Source organism: Anthonomus grandis, chromosome 8, assembly GCF_022605725.1.
Source record: "Anthonomus grandis grandis chromosome 8, icAntGran1.3, whole genome shotgun sequence".
Lineage (NCBI taxonomy): Eukaryota > Metazoa > Arthropoda > Insecta > Coleoptera > Curculionidae > Anthonomus > Anthonomus grandis.
The window spans coordinates 3609673-3627493 of record NC_065553.1 but is presented as its reverse complement, the minus strand read 5'-3'; the positions used below and the strand labels follow the sequence as shown (position 1 = coordinate 3627493).

General features: G+C 32.3%; 1 protein-coding gene across 3 annotated transcripts in view; it reads left to right on the top strand.

Annotated features, from left to right (window-relative positions):
* Nucleotides 1-17821, top strand: part of LOC126739937 (TBC1 domain family member 20) — a 58464-nt gene that overhangs the window by 7013 nt on the left and 33630 nt on the right. For all 3 annotated transcript variants that reach the window (XM_050445767.1, XM_050445765.1, XM_050445766.1), the window contains exons 5-8: nt 1838-2031; nt 2088-2266; nt 7786-7933; nt 14642-14833. In XM_050445767.1, coding sequence (XP_050301724.1) covers nt 1838-2031; nt 2088-2266; nt 7786-7933; nt 14642-14833 — 713 coding nt within the window. The remainder of the gene's footprint in view (nt 1-1837; nt 2032-2087; nt 2267-7785; nt 7934-14641; nt 14834-17821) is intronic.

Below are 17821 nucleotides of genomic sequence, written 5' to 3'. Positions count from 1 at the left end.
ATAATTATTCAACGTTTAAACGATTAAGTATTTCAAAGCGGTACATTTTATGTTTATGGTTGGCAAATGATGCGCAGAAATAGTATTTTTTTTTTTTTACTTATGTAGGTCAATAAATAAACATTATTAGCAACATTGCTCCAATATTATTAATGATAATTTCTGTTCTCTTTCTTCCACATTGCGAAAATTAAAATTTCTCTTGTGTGATAAGGCCTAACTTCTACCTAAAAATAAGAACCTTCCACAGGATCATTTAATTTTGAGTGTAATACTGTAAATGTTTTAGACATTAAGACCTTTCAATAATGATAATTTTAGTCTTCATTCTAGAGCCTTAAGAGATAAATAGGAAGTAAAACTTGAATATATAGCTTCATTGCCTAAAGAGATATATTCCTTAACAAATACAGTTTGACAAATGGCAACTGAAGATATATCAATTTACATAGTTGCCTCTATATCTATTAGTTCAAATTTGTGTGTAAAATTGGTACATTAATTGAACAAACCCTAATTTGAGTGCTTCTAATTTAAATCTAATTCTTAAAATTTGTTTTTTTTGGGAATAATTAACTTAATTAAAAATTCTATAAAACCCACATTTTCGGGAAAAAATTTGCTAGGAAATCCTTTTCTTTACTCTAGGAAAACGGTGTGCGAGATAAACTACTGGAAAATTTAGACCCTTGTCAACCTTATTCAACTTCCAGACAGTATGCTCTTAAATAAACTTCTTTTTAGGATATCACGTAGCTATTTCAACCTAACCGAACTCAAGCCAACCTACTCTTCCTTTTATGAGAATCAGAAATGAAGAACCCTTAAAAGGATAGTCAAAAATCCTCTCAAGTTGAGTCAATTTATCAGTCCTCTAGGATCTTTAATTTCTTCAATATTTCCTATTGCTCAGATTGTAAAGAAAAATGTTAGCTCTAAGGAATGTCTTCCCACTACATCTGTAACAATGGCTATGTGCGGGTTTACCTTTGATGTATGTGGATTTCACCTGAGGACTGTATTTTTTGAATATTCTGATTGATGAAGAGATTCATATTAGAAGATCAGATTGGCTCAGCAATGCCATTTTGCCTTATTGAATCATCTCTTAGTTCGGATTGTGGCCAACCAGGTGATTGTGAATGTGTTGAATTTTTAAGCCAGAGAATATCTGATAATTTATAATTCTGTAATATATACTTGAATTTCTGATCAAGCTCCATGGATTTCCTGGTTGGGATATTAACCAGCCTTTCATATACAAGGCATCTTGAGGAACGAATTTTCACTTTTAAGGTGCATGTTTTCCATCTCAAATAAGTCAGATATATCATTACGTAATCACTTTTTTCATTTCAAACAGTACAGATAAAGAATCCATGAATTTTTAAAAATTTCCAAAAAGGATTAGGTATCATAGGTTCATCAGGATTAAATCAAAGGGCTTCTTTAGGATTATTGATATAATCAAGATTTTGTATTTCTTAGATTGACTTATCATATTATTATATAATGTCTATCTTAGCTAGTTTCTCTTTATCCACTCATGAATAGAGCTAATCAGAGAGGATCAACTCAACCCTAATACCAATTTAATACAATGTAACCAAATCCAACCCAACCCAAACTAATCTTGTCAACCCAAGTCAAGCCAATCTGACTTAATCTAACCCAACTCAACTTTACCTATCATCACCCACCCAATTACCTTAATCCTATAGAAGGAATGATAAGTATCAAAAAAATGGTAAAAGTTGAAGTTGTTACTCTATTAAAATGTTCAGTTAAAACCATCTTGTAATCCCTAAACACCCTTTACTTTACAATTTTCTTTAAGGGATACCACGATGTAGCGATAACATTTTTACTCGTGGTGGGCGAAGTAGTGGCTTTTAGGATCATGGAAAAACTAAGCATCAACAATTTGAGAGAGTGTATGGAACCGACCATGGAAAAGACCGATTACAGATTGAACTACATTTACGCCTTACTTTATAACGTCGATAGGGATCTATATAATTTTATGGATACGTAAGTTTTAAGTTTGTTTTAATTCGTTTTTTTTTAATAGAATTAAATGGTTTTAGGGCGGGGGTGGGCACAATGTTCGCCCTTCCATGGTACCTCACCTGGTTTGGACACTCACTCAATCAGTACAAGGATGTGGTCAGGTTATATGATTATTTTTTGGCCAGTCCGCCTCTGATGCCTCTGTATGTGGCCACTTCTTTAGTTGTGTATAGGCGAAGTGAGATTTTTGCTGAAGGTTAGTGTCAGTCATTTTTTTATTATTAAAGAAAAAACTGTCTTTAACAGGATTTTTAATAGAACGCCCTGTATGCTTATGATAACTCTTCAGGGTGTTAAAACTCTTAATTAAAAACAGTTACTTTCGCATTAAACATTTTACGTCTTAGTGTCCCTAATTTCTATGGTAGGGGTTTGAAAAATGTTGACTATACAGAAAGTATAAATTAAATATTAATTTAGTTAATTTCTATGTACGTTATTCTTGGTTCTCCGTAACTAAAAAGAATAGAAATTGTTTATATAAAGACGATATACACGCCTGGCAAATTTCTTTCTTGAGTGCCGAAATATCCATGCATTAACATGTAACAGAAATTCATAGGTTGGTTTGGTTGTAATCCTTGTCTATGTGTCTTCCTGGATCTGGCATTCGATACAGTTGACCACCATAATACTGCATAAATTATTTAGAAATTATTTATCTGGTCGCACCCAAAGGGTTGCCATAGGAAATATTTTTAGCGGCACAAGAATTGTAAAGTGTGGTTTACCTCCGGGCACTATACTAGGACCTTTGTTTTTTATAATTTACTTAAACCCTTTATTGGAAACAAATTTTTCAGCAGATATTATTAGCTTCGCGGATGATGAGAAATTGTAAAAAGAATTTCAGAAGAGGTTTTAAAAGATGTTTTTAATTGGTTTTCGCGCAAAAAATTAAGAGTAAATTATGAGAAAACTAAATTTCCACGTTTTTCATCATACAGAGATGGTTTTCCAAATTATGATAGGTTAGATATTCAATTGAACGATAAGATAACTTATATTTCAGCAGTACCTAGCATAAAATATTTAGGAATTACCATAGATGAACAACTTAGGTGAAATATTCATGTACAAAACGTTGCAAATACCTTAAGATCTTTATTAGGTAGATTTAAGCTTTAAGCTGGAATATTAAGCATTTCGCATTTAAAAATAATTTATTATGCCTTGGTAGAATCTCGTCTTCAATATGGAATTTTAGAATGGGGAGGGGCTAGAGACGTATTTTTAAAATGCCTAGAAATCGCATAATCGTAAACAGAAGAGTAGATCATTAAAATAATTTATAAAAAGCCTAGACTATATTTCTCAGATCTACTCTACAGTGAAACAAAAATTTTCGATATTCGTCAAATATTTTTTTATAATATTTTAACATATTTACACAAACATTTCATTAATTACCTATCAGTATAATACAAGAAATCGTCAACAGAATTCCTCACAAACCACTACAGCTAGGAAGACAATAGGTCAACATTGTTTTACTTATCATCTTACCAGATGTTATAATTTTTTACCAGTAGAAATGAGAGGTGTTATTCTAGGTAGCAACTCATTGGGATTGGTTAAAAGTAGGATCAAAAAATTTATTATCCTTCAAAATAGACAGCTTATTGATGGTTTGGTAAATATTAGAAATTAACATGTCCACTTATATGGTCCTTTAATCTTAATCTGTGTCTTGCTTTGGTGCAGTACGGTAAAAATAGATTTTTCAAAGAACTACAAAATACAGTAGTAGGTCTTTAGTTTGGTAATCCTGTTATAAAAATGTTTTGTTGAATTGATTTTTTTTTTAATTAGTTTTATGAGTTTTAATTAATTTCTATGCGTTGGTATAGAAAATAAAAATAGGGTTTTATTTTTCTTTTTTTTACTATGCAATAGGTGCATAGTTTAGTTTGTTTGTTTTGTTTTGCAATTTAGGTTTATACTAAGGCGAAAAAAAATACCAGCAAGTCCTCGCACAGCGTACTAGCTCCTCAATTTACTTTGTATTTCTTTTGTTGTATTGCATTTGAAAATAAACATTATTATTATTATAGTCTAATGGTTAGTTAAAGAGAGAATGACAATGTTTTATCGATTCCCCACTTGCACTTGCCGGGGAAATGGAGGACGCCGCACGTCTGTGCTATCTCTATGTTTAATTTGGGTCGGACTTTATTTGGTAAAGCGGGAGTAGGAGAAACGCTCTCAATTTCTTTTCAACGGGTGACTTGGCTTCCGCGTCATCCATCACCCGCTCAAAACGTGATTGTTCTCCCTTCTCATTCTTTCTTTTTCTTCAAATCGCTTTTCTACTCATAACCGATGACAGCTAAACCTATTCACGCCGATAGCCGGGCATGCATCGTGGCTAAATTTCCTAGTTAGAGAAGCCATAAAGAAATACAAGAAGAATAAGAGCTAGTGACTTAGGGTTGTTGTTGCAACTTATTTCATAAATTGCTACAAAATATTTCTCTAAGTACATAAAACGTGTGAATTAAGTTTCTAACTTTGCCTGAAAGATAATTATAATATAATACACCATTTTAAATTCTCATCAATTATAATATTAAGATATTTAATTTCATTTCTCTTGGAAATTTCTCCATTTATTTTGGCCTGAAGATTAATAAATATTTTACTAACGTTACTAGATCGTTGGGACAATGATTCCTCGATACAATGGGCATTTTTTTAAAATTATATAGTTGTATACTATCTAGTATAATAATCTTGATTCTAGACAAATACATAGCGACTTAGGTGAACTTACCAAAAGGCTGAGGGACACAAGAAGCGTCTTTAATAAATAAGAAGACACACAGAAAGAGGTGTACACAAAAATGGTCCACAAATGCCTTGAATAAACAATAATCTCAAATTCTAGGTAGAGAAAGAGATGACGAATTATATAAATTAGTCGAAAGGCATCAAAGATGATTTCTATTGCCTGTAATTAATTGGAAAATTATGCCAAATATCTAGAAGATAATTAAAGGTTAAGCACAAGAATGCAGGAAGAATCCTAACAACTCTAAATAAAAAATGAAATACCGGGAAGAAACTTAAAATGTTTGGAAGATATGATACCAGCTGTCTGATGAAATATACAATTTAATTCAATTCAATTTATTCATGTCAATATATTACAAACGTTCACATATGTCAGAAAGGTAAAATACAAAAATGAAAGTTCCATGAATTAAAAACTCGATAAGAAGGCAAACATTAAGTATCTAAAGTTAAAAATATTTTATCACAATGAAACACATCTGGTTAAATCCACATGGTAAGAGATGGTAATTTAATCCGCAAAGAGTGTATATCGCTCAAACGATCTTAACTCGGGTAGATCGTTTATGTAAATAAGTAATAGAATGGATCCCAATATTGCTCATTGGGGAACACCGATATTGAGAACAGTCTCTGCCGAGGACACCCCCTTCACCATAACAGTTTGCCTACCATCAGACAGGTATGATGCGATAAGCTCAATGCTAGCTGGGCAAAACTTGTAGTTAGTTAACTTTCGCAGGAGGATGTCATGGTCAACACAGTCGAAAGCCTTGCTCAGGTCGCAAAACAGCACATACTCAAACTGCAGTCCATTGAATGACTCAATGATTCCAGTGACAAGATCAAAATTCCCATCACAGTACCTTTTAATCTGTCTAAAACCGAAGTGATTGGCAGAAAACAATTTAGTGCATTTAAAAAAGCGAGTGGCTCTTCAGCTAGCCATGCATTTTTCAAATATTTTTGAGATAACTGATAGTGATGCTATGGTCCTGTAATTTCCAGGTTGTTCAGCATCTCCCTTCTTATATTATGGAACTATTGTTGCACGTTTTAAAACTGAAGGAAAGATACATTGATTAATTAATTTAGTGAGAGGAATTATATTAGTGGTTTTCATCAATGTTATGTTAAGCCCATATACATCACGGCTATTTTTATATTTGTTAATTGTGTCCTGTCTTTCGTTAAATGTAATTTAACAAAATCTAAATTGATTTTCGGAGAACCTGTTACCAATCATGTCTAAGAGTATTTTTACCGATATGTGGGATGTGCTTAATCAGATCGGTGGAAATGTTAGTAAAGTATTAATACAAAAAATTACTTTCCTATTTACATGTGCCGCAATCTAACAACCAATAAGAATTAAGAAATTATTTTATTAGACCTTTTTGGGGTAACCCGTATATTATTAAATTAAAAAAAAAAACATCTGAAAACTGTGTATTATGGTATTAATGCTAATATAAAATGAAACAAAGCCACATGTTAAAATATACAGGACTCCAAAGTAAAGAAACTCATTTGTGCTGTAGAAAGCCTTTGCGATTAAATTATTTTGCGCGTTAATCGATCGCGTCAGATAATGTACCCCTACTATATATGGATCCTTACTATAAAGGCGTGCATTGACAGCAATCCGTCAGATTAAGACAAGATAAGTTAAGTACATAAAGAATAGTGTATATTTCAATAATCTGACGATTTGAGCGTGGCGTAAGAAAATGGGCAAGTCACAAAGTTGTAAAAAACCCAATTACATCCAGTAATTAAAAAAACAAAATTGTTTTTTTTTAATTATCAGATTAACAACGTTCCTCCATATAATTGTCAGATTATGATTTAGGACGAGCAAGACATCAAGTTGAATCGGCTGTATAAAAATATGACGCGCTCGAGTATTTCAAGGTCGCATTTTTTTTTACATCTGCAAAAATCTATCACGACTTTTGATCGCGTTCAAATCGTCACATATAGGACACGTTTATGACTTAACGTTCCCTCTGAATATCTGACACGCTCAAATAACTTTTTTTTCTGCTTCTTTTTACAGCGTTTCGCGCATTACTCATCAGACTAATATCTCTCGGTTATCAGAAAGACAGCGCGTATACACGATGAATCTCTGACGCGCTCGAATATTTCCATGTGATAGTTTTTTGCTACATTTTTGAATATTTACACATGATCACCTCCCCACTAAAAGGCAAACCTAACATAAACTTGTTTTCGTTTTAAGATCTAATCTTCTCAATCCAATAAGTCCTCATGACTCATTTAGTAATTCCAAATTTAGCATCTCAGGCTCCCCTACTATAATAAGTGTCTCGGAAAAAAAATGGCATGAAAAATCAGGAATGACTTATCAAATCAGATACTAAAAATCATAGTTTCTAATTATCCTATAAATTAAGTTGAATGAAATTTAATGATTAAAAAGGGCAAAATATCTTAAAATTCCCAAATTTCTCAATATATCGCTACCAATTTCGAAGCTTCAAAGATGCCTCTCCAGGCAATGGTGAACTGAGAGAAAATATCCTTCTCAGAAACGTTTGACAATTCTCGTTAGTGTTTAATATATTTATTATGTTGTCTTTTTTGTTTTTTGTTATATAGTGTTTTTCTGTTAACTTTTTGACAAAGCTGCTCTGAAATAGACCGAAAGCGTTTCGACGGTGTACAGCTTGTTCTTCAAGTTTAATATTTTTTTGCTTACGTTGCGAAACCGGTAGCAGTATAAAGAAAGGAAAATTTGAGAACTAAATTTTGTTTTAACTCTTAAAAAACCCTCTCAAATGCCTTGCAAAATCTAATAAAAACAGTAGAAAAAAAATCCTAATATTTACTATATAATGCTAACATCTCCTTGCTCAATTACACTACATTAGTATGATAGTAATAATTATTTTTTAGACTGTGATATGGCCAGCATCCATTGCCGACTCTCCCACATACCGGATAATGTGGACTTCGAAACAATACTGGTGAAGGCCGAAAAGTACTACAAGGACTACCCCCCAAATAAGCTGGAAAAACTAGTAAAGAAACGGGTGGAGAGAGAGTACGTAAACTTTAATCTGCTTTATGTATTGAGCAAAGTAGTGTCCGTTATAAAGAAAGTGTTTTCCGTTAGTTTTTACTTTTTGATGTTCGCACCGTTGGCTCCGTACAAACGGACTAAACATAAGACTTTGTAGGGAAAACATCGTTACATGCGCTCTATATCTTGACTCTAGTTTTTGTTTTAATAGCTTTAAGTGTCGGGATAAAATAGACCAAAGCCAAAAAGGTGTTCTATTTGTAAATAGCTTTATGCATCTTCTTTACTGTGTTGCTTTATTCTGTATTAAAACGTATGGTTTTAATATTGCTTTTTCTTTTCTTCTTTTCGGTGAAGGTTTGACATTTTTTAATTTTTATGTATTTCACTTTTTAAATCCACTTTCGGGTTGTAAAAAACGGTTACCTAATGATTTTTTCTATTGATCGTGTCAAAAGATCTTCGGGATTTTCAAATTTTGAAGAATCGTAGTACAAAAAAAATATTGTGATTTGAAGCGCAGACTTGTAGACCATTTCCTAATTTTTTTAAATAAAATGTGCATTTAGCAACTAAATGCAAGAATTGACAAATCGATAAATGTGTCTGTTATTATGTTTGAGATATGAATAATTTATAAGGAAAGTATTCAAGTAAGACTTTAATGGACCAAAATACCCACAATGTTTTACTTTTAAGACCCGATAATGTAGCGTATTAAAAGCTATATGAGCATATTACAAGATACAGAATCTGGTAAAGAGTCCACGGACAAACTCAGAATGGTACAAAGTGTATACAATAAGAAGGATACAGAACAGTGGCCTTACATTTATTTCCAAAGCATAAAGACTAATTACAAGCAATTGTGTATTAGAGAAACATGATAATAAATATGTTTTATGTGGTTTTTCTTATACAAAGTGTCTCAAAAGAAAATTCATTTTAGCTTACTGTGTGAATCCAAGACATCTGTGCGCGTGCGCGAATTTTACAAAAACTGTAACTCTGCGACTATTGCCTAAAGAACTTTCAAAAATGTCCGAGGTATACATCACTTAAATGATGCACCAAGCATTCCTCTCAATCGGAATTAGCTGAATAAGTTTGTGGCGACCAGTACAACACTAGACAAATTAAAATCCGCACGACCAAAGTTATAGAGATAGCGAAACAAAATAATCAGTCTATTCGTGATGATTCTGACCTCTCCATTTGGAAGGATACAAGTGCTCGAACTGTTCATAGCTACTCCTCATTTTGCATAAGGGCCTTAAGCCGCACTTCTATTTAAATGGTGCTTTAGAAGTGCTGCAAGGATTAAATGCCCAGGATGCCATCCAGAGACTAGAATGCGTAAACCAAGCAATTGAGCGCTTATAAACGTTTATCAAGATCTTATTATCGGATGAAGCCTATTTTCGTCTTAATGGGCAGGTAAACAAGCATACTTGTCGCTATTAGAATGCAACCAATCCGAAATTGAAGCATCATAAACTCCTTCATTCGCCAAAAGTGATCGTATGGGCTGCAATATCATCGCGAGAAATTATCGCTTCATACTTTTGCAAGATGAAAGGGGACCTTACAGTGAATTCAGAGCGTTATGTGAGGATGTTAGATTTGTTGCCTGAACTGCAGAATTTTCTTGACCAGAACCAACGGACATGGTTCCACTAGGATGGACCAACGTCCAATGCGTTTCTGATATGAGTTGAGATAAATTGGCCCCCTAGCAGTCCTGATTTGAGTCTTATGGGCTTTTACCCGTGGGTTTTCATCAAATCTAAAGTTCAGCAATTTTAATGTTAGATTGAATGAGTGTCCTGTCAAGGGACAAAAATTGAATAAGCGTTAGCTCTAAACTAGCAGATGACCTAAAACAACAAAGCATTTAAAATAATTCATTGCATTGTGTTTTTAAAATTCTATTACTATTAGGTTTTTTTTTGTTTGCTTTGAATCATTCTGTATATTTTTGTATATAGCTATAGTAATATGCTTCATGTAAATATTAGTAGTACTAGTAGTAGTAGTAGTAGTAGTATTCAATTAGAGCTCTTTTATTTATGCAAGTGTATAAAGTAGAACACAGTCAAGTACAAGCAAATAACATATAAGTTTTAAAATTTGTCAACTTAAACTTAACTGGTGTAAGGGTAAAAATGTATCTTATGTAAAATAGGACTTTTAGTAATGCGTTATTGCCAGTTCTTATATAAAATTGGTAAAATTGGTTATTTTTAAATGAAACATCATGAATTTCGTCGAACCAAAAGACTTTAATATGAATTAGAGTGCAGTTTCTCGAAGAAGGATAAAGAAGTACTTGGTAAAGGTTTTCAAAAATTAGCTTCAAAAGTTAAGTACATTGACAAACACCTTTTTAAAAAAAAAGTCATTTTTTAAATAGAAACCCTCCTGTTTATTATCTTATTAAATGAAATTATAATTAATGAGAATAAGATGTATATAAAGATAAAAATGTATATTCCGACAATGAATAATTTTGGAAATAATGACAATTTAATTTATCTATTCGAAAATTACCTTCAGGTACAGTAGTTTCTTAGCTTTGGCGAAAATAAAAATAGTTTAACCTTTTAAGGCTAATTTTTCCAGCCATCAACCAAATCAAACATCAATTTGTATTAAAAAAATGTAGAACAAACGCATGGTTAGTAGCCTGCAAACATAATTTTTTACATAAAATCGAAAATACCTTAAAAACAGTTACTGAACACATTAAATAAAGAATGTAAAAAATATATAATACACAGCGCAGAGAGACTGTAAAAGGAACGTGTCGAGGCTTTTACTGATAAAACGATACCGACATTGCAATAACACTGACATTAAAAAGGCAAACTATGTAATTTTTTCGATTACTTCAAATCATTCGCATCTTGTCTATCATATTAACAAATTTTATTTAAATGAGACAATGGTTTTGCCAATAATGTGGCTTCTTCAGTAAAAAACTTGAATGAACTAGTGATACAAATTTTAAACTATATTTTCAATCCAGCACACCGCACAAACAAAGAAATAACCTGTTTTGCGTTGTGTTCTCTCCATCACGAATTGTGGGTCTACTTTGGAATTGCGCCTTGCCTTTCTTCGTGATATTTGGCATGCATCATTAGCAACCTAAATACTATTTTTTGGCTCCTACCTCATTTTGCAAAACTTCAAAATGGCAACGGGACGCGAAGTTTTGAAAGCTCCCATTCAATGCGTTATGGTCCTAGAATATTAAGTCATTACTTCTACCCATAGCAAAATTGCAGCCTTTCAAAATCTTATTTTTCGCATATTTATTTATTTTTAGTTTCTTTATTACACCTGTTCAGGTGTAATTTGTTTGTAGGTGTGTTGTTTGTAGAGTTTGTATTTTTTGTCAAACGTGATGTCACATTATTATCATAAAAGTTACTGTTCCGCACAAAAACTTACTTGGTTTACGAATACCTTTAAAAGCGAATAATACCAAAAGGAAAGAATATTTTTTGCTATTTCGTTCAGTGCAATTCTATTTGTACCTTGATTTAATCAAGAATGCCTACTCTCTTTTTTTTTTTTTGAATGATGGTTATTGTCTTTTTTGTCTGAACTTTTAAATTGTACAAATATTGTTAATTTTTAAATTGTGACGTACGTTTGGCTAAATTTGTTTATTTAAAATAAGTTTTTTCACCATTTTTTATGTTTTGACCCCTTTAGGGAGAGAGTTTTTGTTATTTTTGTTTGTTAATATTTATTTTGAGTCGTAGCACTGATGATGGCTATTTATACAAATTTATACAAATCGCTTCTCGCATTTTATTATTGTCACTATTTATCTACGTGTACACAGTCACTCTTGCAAGTTAAAGTTTAATTATTTTAAATCGCAATAAAAATGCGAAAAATAAGATTTTGAAAGGCTGCTATTTTGCTATGGGTATAGTCATTTTATTCTCACTTGAATGACGATAAAAACGATGAGGCGTAGGATTAAGTTATATCGTGAAATGAATAGACATAATAATATATTTTATGAAACGTGGTTTTACGCATGACGTAATCAAATACCATTAGGTATTATGAATTATATATTGGGACGTATTCACAAAACCACTTATTGTGTTTTGAATAATCTGTGCTCAAGAGACAAACGAGTCATTATACTTTATGCTGGCAGTACAGAAGGATTTCTTAAAAATGCATTAGTACTTTTGTCTGCTAAAGATATTTCTCAATCTTCTGAAAAGAGTCTTTTAGAATATGAAATGTGGCTCAGAGAGTTTTACTTTGAGTACAAAGCAGGTCATCTCGTGAAAGATACTACTCGTTAATAAGGTCTGATGATGCTTTATTTTAAGCGAAACATGTAACCTTCGGGACATAAAAATATTTTGAGACCGAGACTTCGTATTTTATTTTGTCTCGACTTACGTAGGTCTCTTTGAGATAATGGACGAGTTCTTTCAAAAACTATAGACACAAATCGCACGTTATTGTGCATCAAACCGATTCATTATTGCATCTGTCAATTCCGGCAATAAATTTCCAAGGATTGCTTGACCCATTGCGAAAAAGTAAGCAATTTAATATGAACAGCCTTATAAGTTAGAAATAAAATAAAAGTGCAAAACTCTGAGACATCTTGTATATTCTGTGAATTTTTAAACCACATTGTATATTAAATTAAACTTTATCTCCGGAGAAGGATCTCTATCTTAAAAATAGCTGATTTTTGGTCTCCTAACTTAAAACATTGTATAACGTCAAAACCATAACCCATGTAAGCTTTACAATAATAAACATTTTGGTAGAATTTATTCTAAATCTGTTCAAAACCAAAAACAGATTTAGAAATTATAATTCATTCAGATCAAAGCAGTTGAAGTTAATTTTTTTAGTAAAACTATTTTTATAAAAAAAACTGAATTGAAAATATTAAGATTATCTTATTATATTATCCACCTGCTTTGTTTTAACGGCACGCCTCTGACGGCGCGGCGGCAGAGTTAATATATTTTTTTGCGGTCCCTTAATATTTGGCTTCTTCAAGTAAGAATAAAAGGACTATACAAGTAATGACTTAATATTCTAAGACCATAAAGCATTCAATGGGAGCTTTTAAACGATGTATCGCATGACCCCCTTTCTATTTAATTTTATTTTTTGCAAAAATTGCAAAACTTCAAAATGGCGTCCCTTTTGAAGTTTTGCAAAATGAGCTACGGACCAAAAAGTAGCATTTAGGTTGCTAATGGTGTGTGCCACATTCCAAAATATAAACGCATTCAAAAGATAAGAGGGGGAGAAGGACAATTAGGAGCCGCACTGTATAAGTCGCAGTACGGTATAAAAAAAAAGAAAAACCTACCATGTTGAGCCATTTATCTCAATTTTTGAAAAAGTTTTTTTTGATTTTGAAAGAACCATCGATGATATAAAATATTTGATTTGCACTTTGAGTTTTTTGGAACAAATTGCAAGAGAAGAGTACCATGTTGACCCATTTATTCGTAATTTAAAAAATGTTGGGAGATGATAAAAAATCTAAACCAATTTTCAAAAATCTCCTTTTTAAGAAGTGTATCACCGCACTTCATCGTGGGATACCCTTTACTAAACCTACAATAAAAACAAAGGAAGAACACCCTTACATTTAAAATATAAAATGTATCATACAGAAATAGAATAGAAGTGGTAGTAGTATTTAATTTACTTCAAACTAACGTACTAACTAACAGTGGCGAAGCGTGAACTTTTTTTTCGGGTAGACAAACAATAAAAATCGTTAATTAGAAAAAAATATGTCTTCAATTTATTTTTTATTATTCACTTTAATGAAATACAGAATGAAAGCGCATCAAATATTAACTCAAAGAGAAAAATTATGTAGTGATATAAAAAAGAAATAAATAATTACTACTAGCATAAAAAGATAGATAGATAAAAATAAATACTACTTACAAAAAAACACAACTAAAATACAATTGCCAATATCGAACAGTCGTTCATAAATAACCACTAAAAAACCGTTTCTATACACCCAAAAATAAAAATACTAATTATTAAATTACTATAGCACGCGCCCCCACCAAATGCAGACAAAACTGAAGATGTATTGCGGCTGACCAGATCAAGCGTGTCCATAAACAATAACCCTCAACAGCATAATAAAATAGCTGGTCGACTTCGATAGACAAAAGCTCGAATGTCTTCCCCGCGAATAATTTTTGCATACGTAATAGGCTGAATGCGGCCGGACCTCTGTAGCCTGCTTGATGCGTATTTGGTTCGATATGCTCCAAATTTCGGAAGACAAATATCAATGTGTCTTTCTGGGGCTCGTATACATTAATTGGGTGTCAGCACTGTATTTTTATCTTAATCGGTGCGGCAGGCGGGGTGCGCCTTCGGATTAATCATGTTTAGATACTATATAATAATAGTAAGGATAGCAACTACGTTCTGTGTTATTTTTTTAAAATTTTAATTCAACAATTACATGAAATAATTACGTGATAAATTAATGACAAATAACTGGATAATTTTGGGTAAACAGTGTCTACCTTGTCTACTCGTACGCTTCGCCACTGCTAACTAACGATTCTCCTAAAGCACTTCCGAGCACTTTATTAGCTTCTTATTGCACTCGTACCCGCTTACTACACCGCAACCATATTCCTGTACCGTCTCGCGGGATGATAACCTGGACCATTTATTTTCAAGACTGGCGAAGCACAAAAAGATGAGAAATATCCGGGGGCCGGTGACCATCTGGGGCAGGCTAAACAATCACGTGCCTGCCTGGATGGTGTTTAGTCGTAGGAGTCGTCTCGGGTTGATTTTCGCTACGGCGACCGTCCTCATTGCGTACCTTTACTATGTGAAGTTTGGTGATGTTCGGATGCCGTTTTTAAGGTAAGATTTTGGATTTTTTCTCCTTTTTGGAGGCAAGATAGTATAAAAGGATTAAAATATGAGATAAGAAATAGTTTATGCTATCTACCGACTACTAGGACTTTTAGCAGAATACTGTATGGGGCTACCATTTTTTTATGTGACATCAAGTTGTACTATTGAAGTCTGTAATTTATACGTCTCACGAACATTGCGAATAAGTTATCGTCATCAAATGTTCATAGGAGTTTGGGCGGAAGTTTTGGAAGGGAAAAAAGTAACAGGAATTCCTAGCAGTTCCGTTCAAAATTTTAAACCACACTTTTTATTCTTTTTCATGGAGTGACTGTTCATTTCCTTGTATCGACAATTAATATACCGACTAAAAAAATTCATGTTGTAGGTTTATTTTTGATCTTAGAAATATGCCCTAAAATGTGCTAAAATTTGGGTATGTATAAATAATGGTTGTGGATTCAAAATATGCGACGATTTATTTTTACGACCTGATGAAGTCCTATTTAAGCACAAAATACGTTAAATCAAACTATAATTTTTCTTTTGATTGTAATTTTGTTTTTTTGCATTTTTTTACATTTCAGTTTGTTGGAACATAAAAAAATAATGTTTCTTTGTATGTCTGTTTATTTTACTTTTGCTAATACATAAATATAGTGCGAGGTGTAAAATTAATAAAATTTTATATTTAAGTCTTGCCTAGATGGGTTTTATAAAAGCCTTTACCATGTAACTGCCTTTTTATCCCAAATACTATAGTATAAAGCAATTTAAGTTGGACTCTATGAATATTTAGATATTTTATAAACGATAAATGAATTAAGTGTACATTTCTATGTATGACTCATTATTACGAGAAAATTTTTAAAATTTTTAGTACCCTTAAAAAAGTTACTCCAATTCACCGAAACACTTTATTTAATTTTATCTACATGTGTTTCGCTAACCACGAGAACATTTGCAAGAAAACCAAACTATTGTCCTAAGATTCAATACATAGCTCTTTTTCTTATAGATCCTATCTGTTTAGGATGTTGGCTATCATACATTGTATCTTAGCTTTATTCACTGCAGCGCGGAACAAGTCAATTGTACTCATAACAAATCAGGTTCTAAGGTTTTTTAACCATGAGTCTTCTACCCACACTTCGTTTTCCTAGTACTTTTCATTCAGGGCATTATCAGACCTACAATTATTAACATTGAAAAATTGAAGAATACATAATATCTTACTTACCACGAGAATTAAATAAACACAGTGTATCTAGATGTATATGCAGCGTATTTTATTTAATTGCGAAAAAATTCAGGAGCGTGTTCCTTAGACGAAATCAAGCAAAAAAGTTTCGGTGAACATGTGTTCTAAACGTCTTAGATTTTACACTATAAGGTGGTAAAGTTGAAAGAAAAAACTTTTTTTTTTCGATAAATGGTGATGTTAATGTTAATCATTTTACAAATAATATTTTACTTAATTGTCTTACAGCTTATGATTTTACTCAGTTAATAAATGAGCCTACTCGTATTGCTGCTATGGCACAAACACTCATTGATGTTATCTATTTTAATAAACCCTCAAATGTTACAAGTACAGCAGTACTTAACGCTAATCTAATTAGTGACCATCAAGCTATATTCTGCAGTATCGAGATTGCGGCACGGAGTAGGGAGATAAAAACGAAACTCTATCGTAATTTTAATAAAAATGATTTTTATAAGGACCTGGATAAAATTGTGTGGGATAATGTGTACTATATCAATAATCTAGACGAAAAAATTCAGTATCTTACTAGTAATATTTGCTCATTATTTGATAGACATGCACCCTTTACGACGTCAAAAATTTTTAAGCCTTATACCCCGTGGATAACTGCAAATGTGCAGCTTTTTATAAAAGAAAAAAATAAGGCATTGTCAAGTTTTAAAAAATCTAAAAACTTGACTGATTGGGCATATTATAGACAGATGCGTAATCTTGTGGTGGGAATGATTAGGCGAAAAAAAAGAAATTATCTGCAATTTCATCAGAACAGAGATAGTAAACAGTTATGAAAAGCTATTAATAATCTAAGTCTAAAAAATGTCTCTAATCGTTCTATTCCTTTAAATCTCCGAGATCCAAACAAAATTAATGACTATTTTGCTTCAATTTATAGCCCGTTAGGTAGTTGCCCCGAAGAAGTTACTAATTTTCAGAACAAACAGTTTAAACATGATCTAAATTTTTCATTTCGATTAGCCAAAGTTGAGGAAATTTCTAAAATAGTCTTAAGCCTAAAATCAAATGCACACGGTTGTGATTCAATATTAGCGTTAATGTTGCAACACTGTATTCCAAAGCTATCTCCACATATTACGCATATTATAAACTGTTGCCTAGAAGCTGTGTATTTCCCGGGTATGTGGAAAATTTCTCTCTTAACACCTTTGGCTAAAATTAATAATCCAACTAATTTCAGCGACCTTAGACCAATTTCAATTATCCCGGTCATCGCTAAAGTATTAGAAAAGTTTATACAGCCACAAATTTATGACTTTCTCACCTCCAATAATATTATTCCGCATGAGCAATCTGGGTTTAGAAAACAGCATAGCACGACATCTGTCTTACTAAACGTTACCCAAGAGATAATTTCTGCAATGGATAAAGGTGACTCCACAGCACTTATAATGCTTGATTTTTCCAAAGCATTTGACACCTTGGATCATCATTTGCTTTTGGCAAAATTGGCTTATTATGGCTTTGATAATGTTTCCCAAATGTTTTTTAAATCCTACTTATGCAACAGAAGGCAAATGGTGGTCTTGGAAGATCAGACTTTTTCAAATATCAAATATATAACATCTGGAGTACCTCAGGGATCTGTTTTGGGACCTCTCTTATTTCTGATGTATGTTTCGGATTTGTTTAAAGTTGTAAAATACTGCCAGATCCAGGGGTTCGCGGATGATATGCAAATTTATCATTCTTTTAAAGCTGAATCTGTATTG